Below are 21,003 nucleotides of genomic sequence, written 5' to 3'. Positions count from 1 at the left end.
CCTGCCAAATGCTGGTAAAATATAAAAGTGGCTGGTAGATTTCAGACATAAAATAATGATTTATGATGATAATGATGCGTGTGGTGGGGAGGATTGTAATGATAATGACCTCTTCCATGTGCACTGGTTTGTTTGTTTGTGCTGGAGGAAAGCCCCCCTGCTGCACTCACTGTTCAGCTGTGTTATTTCTCACTGATTTACTCTCTGTTTCTCTCTTTCTTTGTCTGTGCAGATTGACTTGGAGCCGGAGGGGAAGGTGTACGTGGTAATTGATCTGTCCGGATCTTCCACTGAGGGTAAAACCACCACAACACACTGTTTTACTAGTGAAAGGAAAGGAATCACACATCAAAACACTTATGTATACACACACGCCTCTAGCTTCAGGACGGTGTGGCACAGTGCTGTCGGAAAGTACAGCAACAACATGTGCAAAGCCGGCGCTAATGAGTCTGGAAAGGTGGAACTATTTAAAGATAATAAGCTGCGTGGGTTGTCCCTCTATGAGCATATCAGCTACTGATATCATGAACTTTATTACAGTTTAATGTAACTTTGTTTAAGATCTGGATCCATCAGCCTCCGGACAAACAAATCATATTTACCTGCAGCTTCTGACAGAAATTTGAGGAGAAATGTTCCATCATTTTAAAAAAAAGGAATTGTCTCTCCTACTTAACCTAATTAATTGATTTTGGCAACAGAACAAGCTGTAACACAAAATTCACATATTATCACCTTATAAAGTTCATATTGTAAACTTGTTAGCAAACAGTTGCCTATTTACACATCCAACACACTGAGAAACATTACCATTCATTGGAGTTGTGTTTCTGGGCACCCGACAAATGTAAGTCCAATATTCACTCCTTTTTTAGCTCGGTTTTGGTTACCTCCAACTCCTCAGGCAAATATCTGTGTCTTTAGCAACTAAATGTGCTACTACATACTCACAGCTAGTCACCTAGTTTGTCTGTCTACCAATTGGTGATGGACAGATAGTGTACAGTGGGTTTATTACACCTCTTTTTCTGAAAACAGCTGCCTTCTGTGTCCAAAAACAACACATCTGAGAGTAAGCGTGAGCCACAACATAGAGTTGTGAGCCTTAAAACCAAAACAATGAGTTGAAAGATGCTTAAAATGAGGGGAACGGCAAAATTTGTGGTAATTCTCTGTGGGTTTGTCACTACAAGTGATCCCTTTCACATTCTACATAGTCATTTGACCCACTGATGATATAAAAATAGTGATTAGTGCAGATTTAACCAATTCCATTTTGACATGCATAAAAAACAACTAGCTTAAACATGAAATTAGTTATTTAATATATATATTATTTTTCTCTGTCATGAAAGTAGAAGGAGATGCGTGTGGGTGGGAAAGGCTATCAACAAGTACTGAACAATATATATATTTTTTAAATAAATCAGATACCTATTTTATTTTATTTCTAGCCTTGTATAATTCTGTATTCCTGTAATAGCCCATTAAGGACTTATCTGGTAGGGTTTTGTTACTTACAAGTACAATAAGCTTAAACCAGCTATAATTCATATTTTTACAATAATAATGTATCAAATGTGAAAATGTGAAAGGAGTCAATCGTAGTGATGAACCTACAGAGAATTATCACCTGATTGTGCAGCTCCCCTCGGCTTCACAGAGTTTTATAGCGCGTTTCTGCTAATTGTTTAGAAATACGACTCCAAATGAATGACAATGTTGCTCTGTAACTGCTGGATGTGTAAATGTTTGCTAACAAGTTCGCCATATCAACTTAAAATGTGAAAATATGTCAATGTTGTGTTCACAACTTGTTCTACCGCCCTCAAGTGGCCAAAACATCAGTTTTTGCAGGTTTAACATAACGTACTGTACATACATCCTCGGCCATTACTGCCAGTTTACTGCATTGAAACTAGAGGCCCAGAGAGTGCGATGGAAAGATTACTGTAAAAACAGGCCAAGCATGAAGCTTTAGGTCTTCCTGTTTTCCTAGAAAGTTACTTAACAGAATTCATAGAACGTTTCCATTCTTTCTCTTGTCCTCTATTTCCTTCGTCCTCTATTTGTTTGTATTGTTTAAACATGGAAACATCCACGATATCTCTCTCAATTAGCCTTTCCGCACACATACACTCACTCACATTGTTGCCTTATAAGAGCGATTTTCACCTGCACCTGTGTATCTTCACACCTGGTTATAAATAGAAACAGTTCTCTGCCTTCCAGTGAAAGTGTGCATGTACACACACACACACACACATATATATATATATATATATGTGCGTGTGTGTGTGTGTGTGTGTGTGAGGATGCAGCAGAGAACCCCAGCAGTATAACAGAGTATAGTTTCTCTATGTAAAGATGGATAAAGAGAGCAGTAGAAAGTGAAGAGAGGGAGTAGATTCTTAAAATAGTAGGTGAGATTGAGCCACGGATTACACACACACATATGCAGACTCAGGCGTTCATGTCTTGCCCTCCTCACCAATGATTGGACACTCTGGTGTGACCTCACGACCCACTCTCCGCCCATTCCTGAGCTTCCTCCCTGAGTTCAGCTGGCTTGAGTGCTCGTCATGTTAATGTATGCTGATAAAAACAAATGGTGTGTGTGTGCTGATAGGAAGGCTGGAGAGCAGTAAGGGATGGAGAGATGGAGGGTGAGAACTAGAGGAAGAGGTGGTATTTTTAGCAGATTTATTTATTTTTCCCCTGGTGCAATCTGTTCTCTGCAGCTTCAGAGACTGGAAGGACTCGTTCTTCTCTTTTTTTCCCTCCTCTTTTCTCCTCTCCTTCCTTATGCATCTGTTGGTCTCAGGAAGCGAATAACAATAATCTGACCTAATCTGACCATCTGCAGTCTCTCCCTCTCTCTTTCTTTATTCTTGTCTGTTTCTTTTAAATATTTTTTCACATTCCTCAAAGCTTAAAAGATAACCTTCATGATTGAGCGCTTAAAATTACCAGAGTAACAACATGGGAAACCTTTTTTTTTCTTAAAGAAAAGCTTCTTATTGTTCAATTCAATATCTTTTTTTATCCAAATTAATTACCTTTAAGTACTGTATGTTTGGAAACTAATGACATAGATTCAGTGCAGAATTTTATAGTATATAATTATTTTTCAAAAACAAGTTTACAAAGTTCTTTAACAGAAAAGAAACTTGAAAATGAATAGAGAGCAATTAACAAATACAATATAAAATAATATTTTAATGAAAATAATAAAAAAATGACAATAAACTAGTTAAATATGAGTTTATAAAAACTTGTCTTTAAAAGAGTTTCATAAGAGTATGAGAAAAATTTTAAATTGTACCACAATCATTAGAAATAGGGCCTTTAGTGTTAGTTTCAGTCGCTGTATAATATTGAGTTTGGCATGCTATTTCTCAAGCCTAAAGAAATAGGACTTTATAAATATCATCTAATCTAATTTTGCATTTCTGTCAGTCTAATTCTGTCGTGTTCAAGAATACTGCCTGGGTGCGACTGATGGATGTCATTTCTGAAGCCACTCTTTCTTGCACAAGCTTTTTGATTCAGCAAGCATTGCTGCTATATTCTATCATGTATTTATCTACTTAAGGTTTGTACAATTCCTGGTAATTACCACATGAATTCTCCTTTTTAGCTTTTATGTGAGATGAGTCTGCGTCTTGTCTGACACATTTATGTAAGCGAAATTAGTTGCCACTATCAATTTTTCTGTGATGGAAGATGAATAACAGAATAACAATTAATAATTGTTTGTTAATGAGTGATAAATAAATAAAATGTTAATGCAGTCAGAAACAAACCAAAAAATCAACGCAATAATCCTTAATAATTATTATGTATCTACGTGCTAGAATTGAACTTGACAAACATCAGTTAAGACAAGTTTTACCATAAAAGTTAGTTTGGTAGTTTAAATTGTTGGTTTACATCATTCATTAATGTTATCTAGAACAACATTTAAGTCCAGCCGCCAATAGTGCAAACGGGTATCTGTACCACAAGCCATAAATGTGGGAAATTATAAAATAAATGTTACTTGCACTAAGTCAAGACAAGACACAGGTATTTAAATCTTAATGGAACATTGTTCACATGTATCTACAGTCTTATTCAGCATTTGAGGAGCCACTTTAACTGACACTTTAACTTCTTGTGGTGCTTCAATTTAAACTGCTGCTGCCATTTCAGAAGCTCCCAAGAATCAGTATTTTAAAACAGTTTCATTTTTCAGTCTCATAGAGTATTGTATGTGTATATCTACAAGCTTACTCAACATTTATGAAGCTGCTTGAACTGCCACTTCAACTTCTTTAAGCGCTTCAGATTCAGCTACAACTTTAGTTCCTTTTAGTGCTTCAGCTTCACTCATTGCCGCCATTTTGAAAGCTCAAAATAACCAAAATTTTAAGACATTTTAAATGTTTCAACTGCAATTTTTCAGTGGAAGTTTGCACATGTACATTTAATTTTTGCCTTTTCTAGTTTCTAGTTTGTATTCAGTCATAATAAATAATTTTGAAAATGTATTTACAAGCTTATTCAACATTTGAGCAGATGCTTCAACTGCCACTTCAGCTTTTTTCAGTGGTTTACCTTCAGCTATAACGTCAACTCAAAGTGTTTCTAGTTTCTTTTGTTTCAACTGCAATTTTTGTACACAATTCAATTTTCTTCAGAAAATGTAGCATTTTCTAGTTTTATTGTACACAAATCTATCTACAATCTTACTCATTATTTGAGAAGCAGATGGATTACTGCCACAGTTGTATTGTTATTCATTTTTTATGTCATATTTGTTTATATCACCATCTGTAGTTCAGCTTTTCCTCTACTGTCTTCCCTGTCTGCTGGTCTACTACATGTTTGTGTCAAATTTGAATCTTCTGTCTGTTCGTATATGTGTGTTTGTTGGACGTCCATCTCCCAGTTGGTCATTCAGCAGAACCAGAGTATGTCTGTCTCCACGACAATCACTCTTAACTGTTGTTATGCCTCATCGCCCCTCCTTGTCAGCATGCCTGTGTGTATGTGTGTGATGTGTGTGTCCTGGACAGATGGATGATGTATTATGTAAAACAAAGTGATCCCAATAATGGCCTGTTAAGCGCCCCACCCCCCACCAACACCACCATCACACACACACATACACAGTTACACAAAAACACACACTTTCACACGCATACACTCCTACTCACACACACACACACACACACACACAGTCCCTAGACAGCCTGTCTGTAATCGAACTCTAGAGAGGCTCAGCAGTAACCACATCTATAACGCACCCAGGAGAGGGATGGAGGGAGAGTGAAAGAAAGGCAAACTAGGACAGGAGCGCAGAGAGGAGTGTGTGTGGGAGTGAGAGTGGAGGTGGTTCTCTTGTCTTAAGGTTACCCTCGGAAAGCATTTATGTTTCCGGGGAGATGCAGAGAGGAAGGGAACGGCTGGTTGGATGGCGCTTGCTGAGGAGGAGTATTTTAATATGCTGTCCTTCGTTTTAGTGCCCACACATGAAAGTATAAATAGCATGCACACGTACGTATGCATAGGCCTCTGGTAGGTGTGGGGTGTTTGTGAGAAACAGGGAGGGAGGGGGAAAAAAGAAGCGAGGCCGTTGAATGATTAAACATCTCGAGCAACGTGATGCAAATGATCCTTATTTGTACAAACCGCCTCAGGAAGTAAATCGATGGGCATAAGAAAACATCCACAGCACTGTGATGTGCATGAATACTCATTTAGAACTGACTCAGAAACACACAAAAGTTCTGTAATTTCTCTTCAGATTCATTTTTGTTGATACACTTGTGTCTGTTCACTCGACAGCCTCGGGAACCAATGAGAATGAGGAGCGAGTGTTTCGAGAGAGGATCGGTCCTCGCCGGAGACAGGGTGCTGTCCGACGACGCGTCCATCAAGTCAATGGACACAAGTTCATGGCCACCTACCTGAGACAACCAACCTACTGCTCACATTGCAGAGATTTTATCTGGTAGGCAACATACACATACAGATCTGTCTGACCTAACTCACCTGCTATTATGTTTCATTAAACCAACCTGGCTGAAATGCTGACTCCTCTGTGTGTCTGATCTGATAGGGGTGTGCTGGGGAAGCAGGGATACCAGTGTCAAGGTGAGTACTTTTCTCTGGCAGATTCCAGTTTCTCAAGTAACACTGCACACCATGTATTATTTAAGCATGAGAACACAAGAGGGATTACATGTTGCTGAATGACAGCTGTGATTTGGTCTCAAGCCACCATTACCCAGAGCCATAGATGAAGTGCATTACACCAATGCTCATGAACATTGTGTCGGTTACATTTGTTGCTTTTTCTTCAGTGGATGCAAACGTCCACAAAATACAGCTGGATGTCTGAGTGTTACTTAACTGACCTGTTGAGGTACTTTATTGCTGCCCAGGCTCACAAGGAATTACAGTCATATTGGATGATTCTGCAGAACATGATGTACATCCAGTGCCACCGTTCAGTGCAGATGCAGGAAGTAATGTCATTTATGTAGTATGGCGAGAGGTAAGGGTGTGGTGGATGGGTGTCTAATGTATTCAACTTTTTAGTGCTGACATCCTGTCTTAGACTCTCAGACTAAGGCGTTCAGACCGACATGAGCCCTGTGTGTAAAAACGCAAAATATTCCATTTGGGGCCAGTCCGGCAGTGCAACGGGGGTGCCAACGCAGGGGGCTCTGGCAAAACAACGCAGGGTCTTCCAGGAAAAACGTTGAACCTGGCTCAACACAAGCGTACATTCCTGGTGCATTAATTTGTAACGTGAATTATATATTTCTACTGTTTACCTTGTGATCGTCTTGTCGAAAGTTATAATAGTTGCCGGCTCGATAACTTTAAAAAAAAAAAAGTATTCTGTGAAATGTATTATTATAAAATGTTTGCGTCTGATAACCCTTTAAATGGATTATCTGTTACTCAAAACTGGACTTCTTGGATCGTATTTCATGTCTCACTGGTACTTTAAACACAAATCCACCAATGCAGCCCCCTGTACTGTTTTAACGCAGGGCTGTATTCAGTCTGAATGCCCACTAACAAAAAAATGTTGGCTATTTTAAATATTTAACCATGATGAAGATATTTCCCAACCTTAACCAGCCAAATTCTTTTAATTGCTTGTCTACACAGCAGGCGTTTATTTGAATTAATACAGATGTCCACACACGTGTAACTACAGTGATTGTGTGTTTGAACGCTGCCAAAACACAGGTGACCTACACTCAATACTGTGCCTGAATGCATCCTGTGTAGACGCAGACGGAGGACTGAAGCTGCTGCTGCGCTGCCAACGTGCTGCTCACGCGCTTAACCACACCTTAACCACATTGTATTTGTCCCTGCTAGATATCGTAGAAATGATTAATTTAAAAACATTGGCATTGAAAGTAATCCAGATTTTACTGAAGCATCCAATATTAATGTTTTCTCTGGCGAGTGGGTTGTGCTACCTCTGTAACGGCTATTATATATGTATTGATATAAAAATATTAATAATTCAATTCAGTTTAACCTCTGTATACCTCACTGTGTAGTACTAATTGGGATCAATCATCTATGTGTATGAGGCTGCGACTACATTTACACTTAAGTGTAAATGTTAACGCACTCTTTTTAGGCTTTTGTAGATTTTAATTATATTGTTAAAGAAGTTTTAGAAAATTGCATTTTAATATTGACTTTTAATGTGGGTCATTCACATTCGGCCGATACCTGACCCCTTTAATAAGGTCAGTACTGGCACGGATATTAAATCAGTGTATCGAATCGATGCATCACTAACATAATTGCTGGAAAACTTTTAGCACTTTTATTCTTCCCGGGTATCTAATGGATGGGATAATGTTGGTAATAACATCACATATTTGATGTCCCTCTGCTAATCAAATTCAACATCAAACAAATTGTCATTCAGACTTTATTTGACTAAATTTAAGATGTGTGAATGCCTGATGTTGATGCTATGCTTCCAGTGTGTACCTGTGTCGTCCACAAGCGCTGCCATGAGCTCATCATCACCAAGTGTGCCGGGATGAAGAAGCAGGAGGACACACCTGAGGAGGTACACACACTCACGTGCAAACATCCAACTGCACATAGAGTATTTTTGGCTCATACTCACATATAGACGAGAACACAGAGACTGAATTGTGTAGAAAAAACTGAACATGGGCTCACCATTCAGGCCTTTGGTGAATAAATCTGTGTTACTTAAGGTAACTTGTGTACACTCTGTACTAACACTTGAGCCGCATGCATTATTCCTCCGATAATGCGACTGTGACCTCTTTGTAACACCATGTGCGTTTGTGTGTGTGTGTGTGTCTCCCTCTGTAGGTGGGTTCACAGCGGTTCAGTGTTAACATGCCCCATAAGTTCAGTATTCACAACTACAAGGTCCCCACCTTCTGTGACCACTGTGGCTCCCTGCTGTGGGGCCTCATGAGGCAGGGCCTGCAATGCAAAGGTGAGTTCATGCGCAGTGGGGAATTCACATTGTGACCGCACATGGATGCATTTAGAGGTGCTCATGTTTTGCAATCTCCTTGGAGCCTAAACAGTATGTGCATAGATTTAAAGTCAAAGGCTGTAAACAAAAAAAGTTTCAATATATGTTAATTAATTTAATAAAAGCGCTTTAAGTCATAATGAAATGAAAAATGACATTTTCATTACAGTTGTTTAATAATAAATGTCAACACACACATTTGTATCTCTGCCAAGGAGGATATGTTTTGTCATCCTGCTTGTTTCTCTCAGGATCAAACACTGGTGAACAGATTTAAGAGAAATCTGGTGAAATGTTGGGCCAAAGAATAAGTGAATAGATTTTGGAGCAGATACAGGAGTTTCTTTTAAAGGATGTTTTGTTAACATTTTGAGATAGGTAATTTGAGAAAATCTTTGCTGTTTTCTCATGAAATACTGCACAAAATCTGCCACATGTATCCCATGAATATTTTTAATATAATACAATTTTTAAATGTAATATTTTTGTAGTAGTTTCGGACCAAACTTGTGATTTTTTCACTTTTTGTGTCATTTTATAGACTAAGGAATTAATTGCAATTATCAACAAATTAATCGATAATGGAAATAATCGTTAGTTGCAGTCCTGCAAAAAATTTTGCTGTAGCATCCCAAGATTATGTCTACCGTATTACCCCAGTTCTTTGATATCTGTCAGTGGGTGGCATCATGGTGCAATGTGTATTTTTGAGGTTTCACTGATGAAAAATCTGTTTCCTTTTCCTAAAACACTGTACCTGTGTATTGATGGACACCTGTTTGCTATTGATCACACCTGTGACCTTCCAGCACAAGTTGATCTCTGTAGCTACTAGGTAACATTAAAGAAAATTCCCATGTTTGAGTCAGAAAGCCTTCCTGGGTTTAACCTGAACCATTTTTGTGTATTTTGTTGTTGTTATGCAGTGTGTAAGATGAATGTGCACAGACGGTGTGAGACCAATGTAGCTCCTAACTGTGGTGTGGACGCCCGAGGAATCGCTAAGGTCCTGTCTGACCTGGGAGTCACGCCCGACAAGATCTCCAACACCGCACAGCGTAGGAGGAAGGTAACGAGTCACTCTCACTGTGGCACTGCACATTTAGTCCCTCATAAATAAAGATATTTACATTATTACTACATTAGAAATATGAAAGCAGGAAACACAGGGCTACTTGTTGAATTCTGCAAAACAACAATTTCAATAGTTGGAGGAGGATTTGGTGCTTCTTTTCATTAGTTATACAGATGGTTTTGTTTTTAGAATAAATAATATTATATGAATATGAATGATTACTGATGCCTTTTCATCCCTTGTCCCTGCAATAATCAGAAACACCTGTCTAGATGCTGGTACCTGCCCCTGTTTGGCTGTACAGTCTGGGTCTTTCTGTCTGCAGTTTCTCAGCATTTAGAAATCAATTTATTACAACAGATCCAAATAATATTTGAGACAGTATGATGGAAAAGTCTGTTGTTCATCCATAATGTTGGGGTAATAAGACAGAAGTGGAACAAATTCAGATCAGACAAAGCAAACCTTTATGAGAATGTTTTAGTGTCTTTCAGCATATCTGACTGAAGGCTACTTACTTTGACTTTTAGGTGGTTGCCATATGTGTTGTTGCATTAAATGCAAATTCTTTATTATGGTTGTATGTCACCTTTTTAAAGGAATAGTTAGACATTTTGGAAAATCTGCTTAGTCGTTGTCTTGCAGAGAGTTATACTGTATAAGAAGATTGATACCACTGTCAAATCTGTATGGTAAATATGAAGCTACAGCCAGCAGCTGGTTTGCTTAGCTTAGCTTAAAGACTGGGAACGGGGGAAAACAGTTAGCCTGGCCCTGTCCCACAGTAACAAAAATCACCTAACAGCATCTCTTAAAGGGACAGTTCACCCCAAAATCAAAAATACATATTTTTCCTCTTACCTGTAGTGCTATTTATCCATCTAGATTGTTTTGGTGTGAGTTACCGAGTTTTGGAGATGTCAGCTGTAGAGATGTCTGCCTTTTTGGAATATAATGGGACTATATGGTACTCAGCTTGTGAACTACATTTGAAAAACTGAACAGCAATGTCTCTTTTCAGAAATCACAAAAGACCTTGTTGTAAGCAGTTTCATTTAGGAATTATTTTCTTTCTTCCAACATGAAACTGCTCACAACAAATCTGTGGATTATCTTGAGTAACTGGGTCATGATTTATGAAAACAGACATTGCTGTTGAGTTTTTCAATTAAAAAAATTTTTTTTTGCCGCTTTGTCCCTTTCGTCTCACTAATTAACATGTTATATCTTGTTGAGTCTTGGCGTCACTGTGAGGTTGCCAGGCAACCAGTGGCGACATATAGATATTGTGAGAGTTGATGGTCAGCGGATTTTGTTACCTTGGAAGAGAGCCAGGCTAGCTGTTTCCTACTGTTTCCATTGTTTGTGTTAAGCTATGCTAACCTGCTGCTGGTGGTAGACTTATATTTACTGTACAGACAAGAGATTTTATCGATCTTCCCTTCTAACTCTTTAGGATGTTCAAAGTGTTTTAAACTTTTTTTTGAGAAAGACAGGTTTGTAAAAAAAACAAACTTTAGCCTGCTCAAGGTTTTATTCTGTGTATTTCTGTGGGCATTAATGTACGGGAAAAACAAGTCACACGCTTCAGCTGAGAAACTGAGATTCAACTCCCTGACTCATGATTCAAGTAAACGATTTTCAGAGGGCAGCCCAAAGGAACGATCACGTTGTCTCTCTCTCTCCAGTTGACTCCAGGGCAGGACCCTCCCCAGTCTCCTCCTGAGCTCTCTCAGACTGAGGACAACAGCTTCAGCCAGCCAGCTGTCCCCACCTCCCCCTCACAGCAGGGTAACACTGAACACAACACACACGCAAACACACACCATCAGAAAACACAGATTTGACACAAACAGCCCGATATTTCCAAGCCCTTTGAGATGCGTTCTTAGCAGCATGTGGTTTTAACATGTTAATTTTACCAGTATGAGGTAGTATTTCCATTTCAGTAATAATATTATTGCTCCTTTTAAGAAATAGTTAAATGTATTATTGTTGCTGTACATGTAAGACTAAACTTAAGTTATCTAAGAATTATCCCCCACCGCCCACCACCATTTGGTTGTCACAGTTAGTCATCATCTTCTCACACTTTGCAAGCTGAGAAATAAAAGTTAACTTTCTCTTTGTGGAAAGATTCCCATTTTTGTTTTATCGAGCCAAACGATGATAACAACAACACCAGTCGCTGCTGCTATTTAATCACCTGTAACTGAGTCATCCCAGGTTTTAACAGAGGATGTGAACATCATTTTTGAAAGTTTATTGAAAAGTAATCAGTAACAAATAATGAGCAATATTTCTAAAAATATTTTTTTGCATAACGAGCTGAACACTGACAGGAAAAAAAGACAGTCAGCCTGTTTTCACTGATGTCTGATCTGCTTTTCCGTTGACACCCACAGACTTGGCAGGGTTAGATCGCCTGCAGGACGCGCTGTCACTCGACCAGCAGGGAACCCAACACACCTCCTCCTCTTCCTCCTCCTCCACCACCTCCTCTTCCTCCTCGTCCTCCTCCTCGGCAGGCAGGGAGAACGGACAGATCCAAAGGAGGACCCTCAAGGACTTCAACTTTATCAAGGTTCTCGGAAAAGGCAGCTTTGGCAAGGTGCGACGACACAGAGGAGGCGTTTGAGGGGGATGTTTATTTGTTTACCGCTCATTATGCTCACAATAACAGGTTTTTTTGTTCTTTTAACACCCCATTCACCAGCATTCATAACTGCTGAATTTTCAGGCGATGTCAGGGAATATCAGGGACAAGAACAGCTGCCTCGTTGTTTGGAGGGCAGCTGTTTTTACACATTACGTTTCACTTTTCCACTACGTACCATGCCAAACAGTAAACCAGACTTTTTCCTACTTTAAAACTTTACAACTTTACAAGAAAGAAAAAAGAAGAAATTGTGAAAATATTGAGCTGTCTCACATGCAGTTATAGTTAACATTAAAGCTGCACTAATCAATATTTATATATTAACAGATGATCAAATGACTGTGTTTAGTGTTTTAGCGTCTTTCAGCTCATTGTTTTGGTTTTATGGCTGCAACTTTACTGTTTTGGTTCACTCTCACTGCTCTCATCAGTGTTGTATTTCTAGGTGCAGGCAGCAGGCAAAGGCTCTCGTAAACTGACAGAGAAAGTTAGTGACTAGCTGGTGAACATTTAGCAGCTAAAGAGACTAAAGTGAAAACCAAAGCAGAGCTAAAAGGAGTGTGCATATAGAATTACGTTTGCCAAATGGCTTAAATCAGAATCAGAAATATGTTATTGATCCCATTGAACTCTTTCGTTACAGCTGCTCACTATCACGTCAATGCACACTTGAGAATAGAAGGAATAGAAGTACTAAGCAAATCAAAATATAATACACTATAATACAGGTAAGATAAATTAAGTACAAAGTGGATAGAAGTATAAAAGCTAAAATAAGTGTAAGTACCAAAGTGGATTTAGAGGTTGATAAGTATGTACGGTATAATGCAATGTAATAATATAAGTAATAAGTAATAGTGCAATAATGAGTCCTGTCAAGTTAAGTGTAGCTTATTAAGATGATTATGAGATGAGGGATATTGCACAGCAGTAACAGAAGTATGAATAAATATCAATAAATAGGGAATAAATGAATGACAAATGAATCCTAATGTTTCTCCATGTGTTGGATGTGTAAAAGGGCAACAATTTGCCAACATGTCCGCCATGTCTATTCTATGTATGTTGTATTTGCAGGTTGTTGACCTTGAGTAGCCAAAAAAAATCAGTAATTGCTGCTTTAAAGAGCGTCTATTTTAAACCATCATGACATATTTTACAACACAAACAAAATGCAACATTTCATCAGATGGTTTTCAGAAGTGCAGTCTTCTTTTTCAAATGATCATCTGTCTTGAGCAGCTCAGGTAACAATGAACCTCCTGACCAGATTTTACAATGATTTTGTAATACTGACTTCATACATAACAGAAATGTATATTCATTTTATAAATATTCAGATTCTTCTCTTACTTACAGTAAAGTCTTAAAAGTTATTTTACACGATGTGCTGCAAAAGCATAATTTAAACATTCACAAGTGCAGCGACTCATGTTCGACAAACAATCCGTGCTGATTGAACGCAGACAGTAAAGATCTTTTAACACTTTTTGTCTTGGTAATAGAAAATGCACACACTTTATTCTTTCATATATAAGGAATTCACTCAATTATGTATTTAAGAGGAAATTCTGAGATGTTAGAATTATAAGTGTGGAGTTACGGTTTTGTACTTTCTTCTCCCACATCTTCATCATCAGAAAATCATCTGTTTTACTACAGTACAGCATCTTTTCAGTGTATGAATACATTCTACACCTGTAGTTGAAGTCTGTTAACCAGCATTGTCTAACTTTTAGAAAGTTTGCTAACTTCTGTGATCTTCTGCTTTCTTTCTTTCTGCTCACTTTCTCTCCTGTTTTTTTCACCCATCTTTCTCTGTTGCATCTTAACCCCTTCCCTTCCCTCCTGTCTCCCTTGTCTTTTATCTCTTATCCAGGTGATGCTGGCGGAGCTGAAGGGGACAGAGGAGGTTTACGCCGTCAAAGTTTTGAAGAAGGACGTGATCCTGCAGGACGATGACGTGGACTGCACTATGACCGAGAAGCGCATACTGGCCCTCGCCCGCCGACACCCCTACCTCACCCAGCTCTACTGCTGCTTCCAGACACGAGTAGGACCACTAGACAGCATACGCACATACAGATTTAATAGTTCACCTTTGTTTTCTCTGTCTCATACCTCTCTCTCTCTCTGCAGGACCGTTTGTTTTTTGTAATGGAATATGTGAACGGAGGAGACCTGATGTTCCAGATTCAGCGATCCAGAAAGTTTGATGAGCCTCGCTCTCGTTTCTATGCTGCCGAAGTCACCTCAGCCCTCATGTTCCTGCACCGTAATGGGGTCATCTACAGGTAAACGTCCCCAACGCCCTCTTATTTTAATGTTTTTCAGTCAAGCAAACCTTATTATTTGAAAAAGTCAAAGGCTATTAGGGAATTTCGCAAATGGTTATCTTAACGGGAACATACCAGAAGGCGTGTTTCACACTTTAATTGCATTACTGGGTGATTCTCACGTTTTTTTACATTGCATGCTCACTTCTCCCAGTGAGACCAACTGTTATGGAAACCAGATGGTGCTAATTATCTCTCGCTCTCTCTCTCTCTCTGTGTCTGTGTCTGTGTCTTTCTTTTTCAGGGATCTGAAGCTGGATAACATCCTGTTGGATGCAGAGGGACACTGTAAGCTGGCAGACTTCGGCATGTGCAAAGAGGGCATTATGAATGGAGTCACCACCACCACCTTCTGTGGCACGCCCGACTACATCGCCCCTGAGGTGAGCAGAACTGTGGTATATTCTCCCTTGGTTTTTCTGTTGATTAGATGTGGGAAGTAACTAAGTACATTTACACTCAAGTACTATACTAAAGTGCAGGTTTATGTTACTGGCAGGGCTCCAACTAACGATTATTATCAATTAATGGATTAATCATTTGGTCCATATGAAAATAGTAAAAAAGTCCAAGTCAACATATTCAGATGTCTCGACCAACAGTCTAAAACCAAAAGATATTTACTTTAATATCATAGAACACTAAGAAAACTAACAAATAGTCCCATTTGAACCTAGAACCAGAGACTTTTTGGCATTTTACACAGGTGGGGGTTGGTGTTACAGTTGCGTCTGTCCTCCGTGAACCGTGTCATGTTGTTGAATCCAGATCCTGCAGGAGCTGGAGTATGGAGCCTCTGTGGACTGGTGGGCCCTGGGGGTGCTGATGTATGAGATGATGGCCGGACAGCCTCCGTTCGAAGCCGATAATGAAGACGACTTGTTCGAGTCAATTCTCCATGATGACGTCCTCTACCCTGTGTGGCTCAGCAAAGAAGCTGTTTCTATCCTCAGAGCGGTACGTGTCATCTCTCCACCATCACACACCTCTTTCAACATTTTCTTTATGTGATTATTAGAGTATAAAAGAGTTATTACATTTTCCTCAAGAGCACATCTCATCTTCTTCAGCAGTGATTCGTGCTGCTGCTTGAAGGTGTCCATGACAAATGAAGAATAGTTTAATGTTACCATTTCATTCAGTAGATTTTGTCCCAATCAGATAATGTACTGAATGAAACTGGCCTGTTATGCTTTTTGTTTCTTATCCATGAGACTTTTCATTACCAAATCAACATAAAAAAAAAATTTCTGTGAGGAGGTTTTTGCTCAAAACTTTTCCAGTAATAAATAAGTTAAACTGGGCTGAATATGGTTGAAAAGTGGCACAGAGCCCCAGTTTGTGACTCTCATGTATTACCATTAGATTTGAGTCAAAGAGCTAAGCATCCAATCTTCTGAAAAAATAAATACCCAGCAATTTTCGAAAAACCCATAAGGTTGTTTAACAACATTTACCGCTCTTCTGAAGGTATTTCCAGAATCATCAAAGACTCCTGAAGTTCTGAAGATCTGAATGGAAAATTATTCCGCCTGTCGCACAATAAAAAGGATTTTTAACCTTTTTCTCAAGATGTGAAATAAGTTGTGAAACGTCTTTGCTGTTGTTGTATAACACAAGAGATATATGAACATGTCATTTTGTTTCAAAATATTAAATAATAGAAAACAACATTAGCACACTCACTGTAAAATTCTTCATGGTTGGTTCACGTTGTACAAATTGAGCAAGGAGATATGTCATTGCCAGCTACCATCTTTGTCTGGATTAGGAAAGAGAGACGCAACTGGGAATCAGGTAAAAAAATATTTTTTATGATGCAACACGTGGAATATTTTTTCATCTAGATGGTTAAAAGAGTTTTTGAGGATTTTGGAAACGCCTTCAGAACAACCGTAATTTTATTAAACGACCTTCTGGGTTTTTCAAACATCACCACATATTTATTTTTGGGAAAATCGGTTGCTTAGTCCTGTGACTTTAATGTAATAGTAATACATGAGAGGCACAAAGTGGGGCTAGATTACATATAACCTGTATAACACAACTTAACTGGCTAGATTTTAATGTTGAAATTCAGGAACTCTGAAACATGTTACATGTAACCTAGATGTCTAAAATGCTCACTTTTCAGCCAGATGCAGCCAGGTTTTAACCTAGATGTCTAGGTGTCTTGTCACCTTTAAATCACCATGCTGCATTATGAAATGGATGTCTGTGACCTCCAAAACTTTACTTCGAAAGGATTTCACTTCATGCAAAAAGGTTTCACCCGAGATTTTTAGGTGTTCGTCAATGTCCGATGTTTTTGTGGTCATTGTTGTCACAGTATCATTCATGTTTCTATCCTCAGAGCTGCACACGAACAAATGAAACTCATTCAAAATGCACTTAACACAGAGGTGTTACGATTCACTTTGCTGTGATACTGAGAAGAATAAAAAAGTCAGTCAAAGAGGTTAAAGTAATAACAATGCGATCATAAAACCACAGTACATCACAACCTGCTCTTACAATACTGAACAAACAACGGAACAAAAAGAGACACAGCTTTCAGTGACATTAAATAACACAAGCACTCTGCTGACCTGTTTCATCACTCTGTCACTACACCTCTTTGTTTGTACCATCCACAGAGCCATTAATGCCTCAGCTCTATTATTAGCACTCAAATGCTTTCTGCTCAACCCGTCGTTCTGCTTCTGTCCTCGTCATTTTATGGATAAAACCACAGCTAAGTGTCTTAAAGGGGGTGGTTTTCAGACAGTATAATTTCAAATTAAAAGTGTGTATTGTGCATCTTTTTATGTGTAGTTCATGACCAAGAACCCGGCCAAGCGTCTGGGGTGCGTGGTGAGCCAGGGCTGTGAGGAGGCCATCAAGACCCATGCCTTCTTCAGAGAGATCGACTGGGTCCTGCTGGAGCAGAGAAAAGTCAAACCACCCTTTAAACCCCGGATTGTAAGAAACACAACTCAACACACACAACAACTCAAGCACACACTAATGTTTTCAAATCAAGCCAAGTCAAGTAGAACTTTGTCCCCAGAGGGGCAATTGGTTGTGCAGCAGTAAAAACACACAATATCAAAAACACACATGACAATTAAATAAATACGACATATAATAAGTAGTAAGAAGTAAAAAAAAGAAAAAGTAAAAACATAGAGTGCATAAATACTCAGTTTTTATGTACTACTAAAAAAACAATTTTACCAACTGTGGTAGGGTGGTTTTACATCCTTAGACAACTGTAAGTCTGACAAAACTGTGAATGTTTAGATTTTATTCTCCACACATCCAAAAGTAGTTGTGTCCTGCTGCGAGAACATTTAAGTCTGCAGTTTACAGTAAAATGAGGTCCTCTTGTGGTGAGAACAGCTCAGAAAACAATTAAGGTGATGGAAAATAGAGGGAAAATGCAAATAAGCCACTGATCATGTAGCAGGGTCCCTCAAAATAATAATATTTTTATTGTGTTATTTACTTTTTAACACTTTTTTAAATAAAACAAATGTAAGCAATAAATTCACATTTTTAAGTAAAATGGTTTAAAAGTAAAGTAAAACCCCAAATAATGAGCCCTAACCACAACACACTATAGAACACTGGTTCCCAACCTTTTTGGCATGTGACCCCTTAAAATTAGGTTGTGTGCATTTGTAACCCCTTGTTACAGATTGCATGTCTATGAGTTGTGAGCAGTTGAACCAAAGAGTAGTTTTGCTTCTCAGATTGATTTATTTGAACAATGTGTAGATGCCTCAGTAGGGCTGGTAGCTGGGTATGCAGCTGTATTTACCTAAAGTTTGCTAACATTAGCTAAGCTACTGATTATACCAGACCAAATGAGGCGGTAGCAGCAAAACAGTTTATTGAATTAAACAACAGTGTGTTTTATTGCTTGTAAATTCAACTTTTCATTTGTAAGAGGAACACAAAAGTCTCAAAAGTTACATGGCCTCGCTTTTAGGCTGTATTTGATTTTAGTAAAGTTCTTTTATGGCTGCTTTGTGTAAAGACAAAGTTAAACACTGATGCATTCAAGACGTTTGGCTTATTTCGTTAAATATTTAAAAGGGCTTTGTAGAAAACACATGTTGAAAGTAAGGTATCAAAGAAAACATTGTTTTGGTATGGTATTGTATTGGCACTGGTACTGTAATGAAAATAGTCAAACAATACAGAGCTTTATGTCTGAGGAAGTAAAAGGATCTAGTACTTCACAATAAAATGCAAAAGCAAAGATTAGAAGAAAGTCTAAAAAAATGTACTTGACATAAAAAGATTTATAATTAATTACTTTGCAATAAAAATATTTGTTTTCTGCTTTCCAATCCTAAAACAATTGTGTACAGAGACGGCAGTACGTCTTAGCAGTCAGAAGGTGTCGCTCTAATATCACGTATAAAGCACTCGATTATAGTGGAGTTTCTTCCTCTGATGTCCTTCCCCTCTGTGTGTGTGTGTGTGTGTGGCTCTGCAGAAGACCAAGCGAGATGTGAATAACTTTGACCAGGACTTCACCAAGGAGGACCCCGTGTTGACGCCCACAGATGAGGCCATCATCCGACAGATCAACCAGGAGGAGTTCAAAGACTTCTCCTACTGCGCACCTGAGGAGACGCAGACCTAACACACACACTGATCCAACAACACTAAACCTGGCACTCACGTAGGCACACATTGCTGACACATACATGTGTAGAACCATAAATCCCTTTACAAAACACACACAGTCACTCCTTTACTTTGAAGATATTGGTTGTTGTTACTTTTGGAATATTCTTTACATGCATTGTGTTGTTCTTGTTGCCTGGGTTTCTTATGAATATAAATATGACTATGAATATACACACCTGCACATGCTCTACAACACACATTCCCACGTGCATACTTTTAAGGCAGATTTACACTCAAACACACACTACAATCCCCAGTTTTACTAACACAAATACGCTATCATACATCTACAAGCTCACTGCACATACTCCGACAAACAAACACACACATACACATACACACACTTACACTGCTTCTCTCCCCAGCACCATTACACATGTGGACTGTACAGTAGGTGCTGGGTGCAGAGGCCTGTATATAGCCTGTGTTGAGTGGCTGTATTGTGTTGGTATCGTCTGCTAGTAAAGGAGCGTTGTGGCGCATGGACAAGCACCCTACCTGTGTTATTACTGTCCTTATTGTGGACCAGTTATGGCCAAATACCCTTTGTGCAATACCCTGACCCTGATATCTATATATTTTATGGTTTTGTTTGTTCATGTGTTATTTTTGTCTTTTTTCTCCTCAAATGTGTTTTTTTTTGTTGGATTGTGGTTTGATTGAAATCTTTGCTCTCATCGTTTGACACTCACTCCATTTCCTCCTGTCTTGTGTGCATAAAGTGAATGTTGAGCTTACAAGTTACAGGCTATTGAACTAATTATGTGGAGCAGAATGTTACAGGCGGCCTGTGTAGCAGTTAAAAGCCCGATTTCCAGCTATTTCATCCCATCTGCTAGTTTCCGTGTCCGAGTCTGTCCTGCCGGCGTGAATGTGGTGGCCTGTGGGCGTTTTTTTGTCGTGAATGTACGTTTTTGTATGTGTGAATGCATGATTTTTTTCCCTCCCGGTCAGTGTGTGACTTTTTGTCTTCAGCATTTCTGTTTCTATAGTTACCATCAGTGTTTTCAGCCTCCCCCCTTTCCTTCCCCTCTCCTCCAAAGCACCAATTCCCCTTTCCTGCCTCCAGCAGCCATCTCACTCAGCCAAAACCACTTGCTTTTCTGACTTTGGCTTTTTTCAAGAATGGTTTTTCTTTCTTATTGCTCTCTTTCTTTTTTATTATAATTATTATTATTATTGTAAAGTGTATCTGGAAGAAACTTTTATGTAAAATACTATAACTATACTATCATAGGTCTGTTACAGCCGGGGGCGAAAAGAAATGTGGAAAACCAGCAGCTGAATACCTCTTATTTCAAACACACACACACACAAACAAAACACCACATACAGACTCTCTTCTTTGCCTCCCCCCTCTTCTTCTCACTCTCTTTCCTACAGACACACACACATGCACACACAGAGAAGGACTGTTGTCGCGTGTACTGTACAGTGATCTGAAGGCGAGCTGGTTGCTCTGTGTGCAGTAGAGTCGGTGTGTAGTGAAGCTTTGTGCACCCAGGGGTAGGGCTGTTCCTGGTCACACTATCTTACTCTGTGCCAAAATGTAGTGCAACAGCCGGGCTAGTCCTGTCTGGTCTGATTCCAATAAAACACTAAGCTGTCTACATCACTCCCAGACTCCTCTGTCGTCTTTCCTTCCTCTTTTTTTTTTGCACATTGTTGGTGTTTTTATCAATTCTCGCCTGCTGCTGTT

At 38.9% G+C, this 21,003-nt stretch overlaps 1 protein-coding gene across 1 annotated transcript in view; it reads left to right on the top strand.

The window, feature by feature from the left end:
- The window catches only part of prkcea (protein kinase C, epsilon a), a 37,546-nt gene extending 16,627 nt beyond the window's left edge, over positions 1-20,919 (top strand). The window contains exons 2-15 of the mRNA XM_044177934.1: positions 233-296; positions 5,836-6,001; positions 6,110-6,144; positions 8,016-8,104; positions 8,380-8,509; positions 9,478-9,620; positions 11,315-11,417; positions 12,032-12,237; positions 14,165-14,338; positions 14,425-14,579; positions 14,866-15,004; positions 15,390-15,578; positions 17,436-17,582; positions 19,108-20,919. Coding sequence (XP_044033869.1) covers positions 233-296; positions 5,836-6,001; positions 6,110-6,144; positions 8,016-8,104; positions 8,380-8,509; positions 9,478-9,620; positions 11,315-11,417; positions 12,032-12,237; positions 14,165-14,338; positions 14,425-14,579; positions 14,866-15,004; positions 15,390-15,578; positions 17,436-17,582; positions 19,108-19,257 — 1,890 coding nt within the window. The 3' untranslated portion in view covers positions 19,258-20,919. The remainder of the gene's footprint in view (positions 1-232; positions 297-5,835; positions 6,002-6,109; positions 6,145-8,015; positions 8,105-8,379; positions 8,510-9,477; positions 9,621-11,314; positions 11,418-12,031; positions 12,238-14,164; positions 14,339-14,424; positions 14,580-14,865; positions 15,005-15,389; positions 15,579-17,435; positions 17,583-19,107) is intronic.
- The last annotated feature ends 84 nt before the right edge of the window (positions 20,920-21,003 follow it).

The sequence above is a fragment of the Siniperca chuatsi genome, linkage group LG20, assembly GCF_020085105.1.
Source record: "Siniperca chuatsi isolate FFG_IHB_CAS linkage group LG20, ASM2008510v1, whole genome shotgun sequence".
Classification (NCBI taxonomy): Eukaryota; Metazoa; Chordata; class Actinopteri; order Centrarchiformes; family Sinipercidae; genus Siniperca; species Siniperca chuatsi.
The sequence above is the reverse complement of the archived record's forward strand: the minus strand, read 5'-3'. Positions and strand labels throughout refer to the sequence as shown.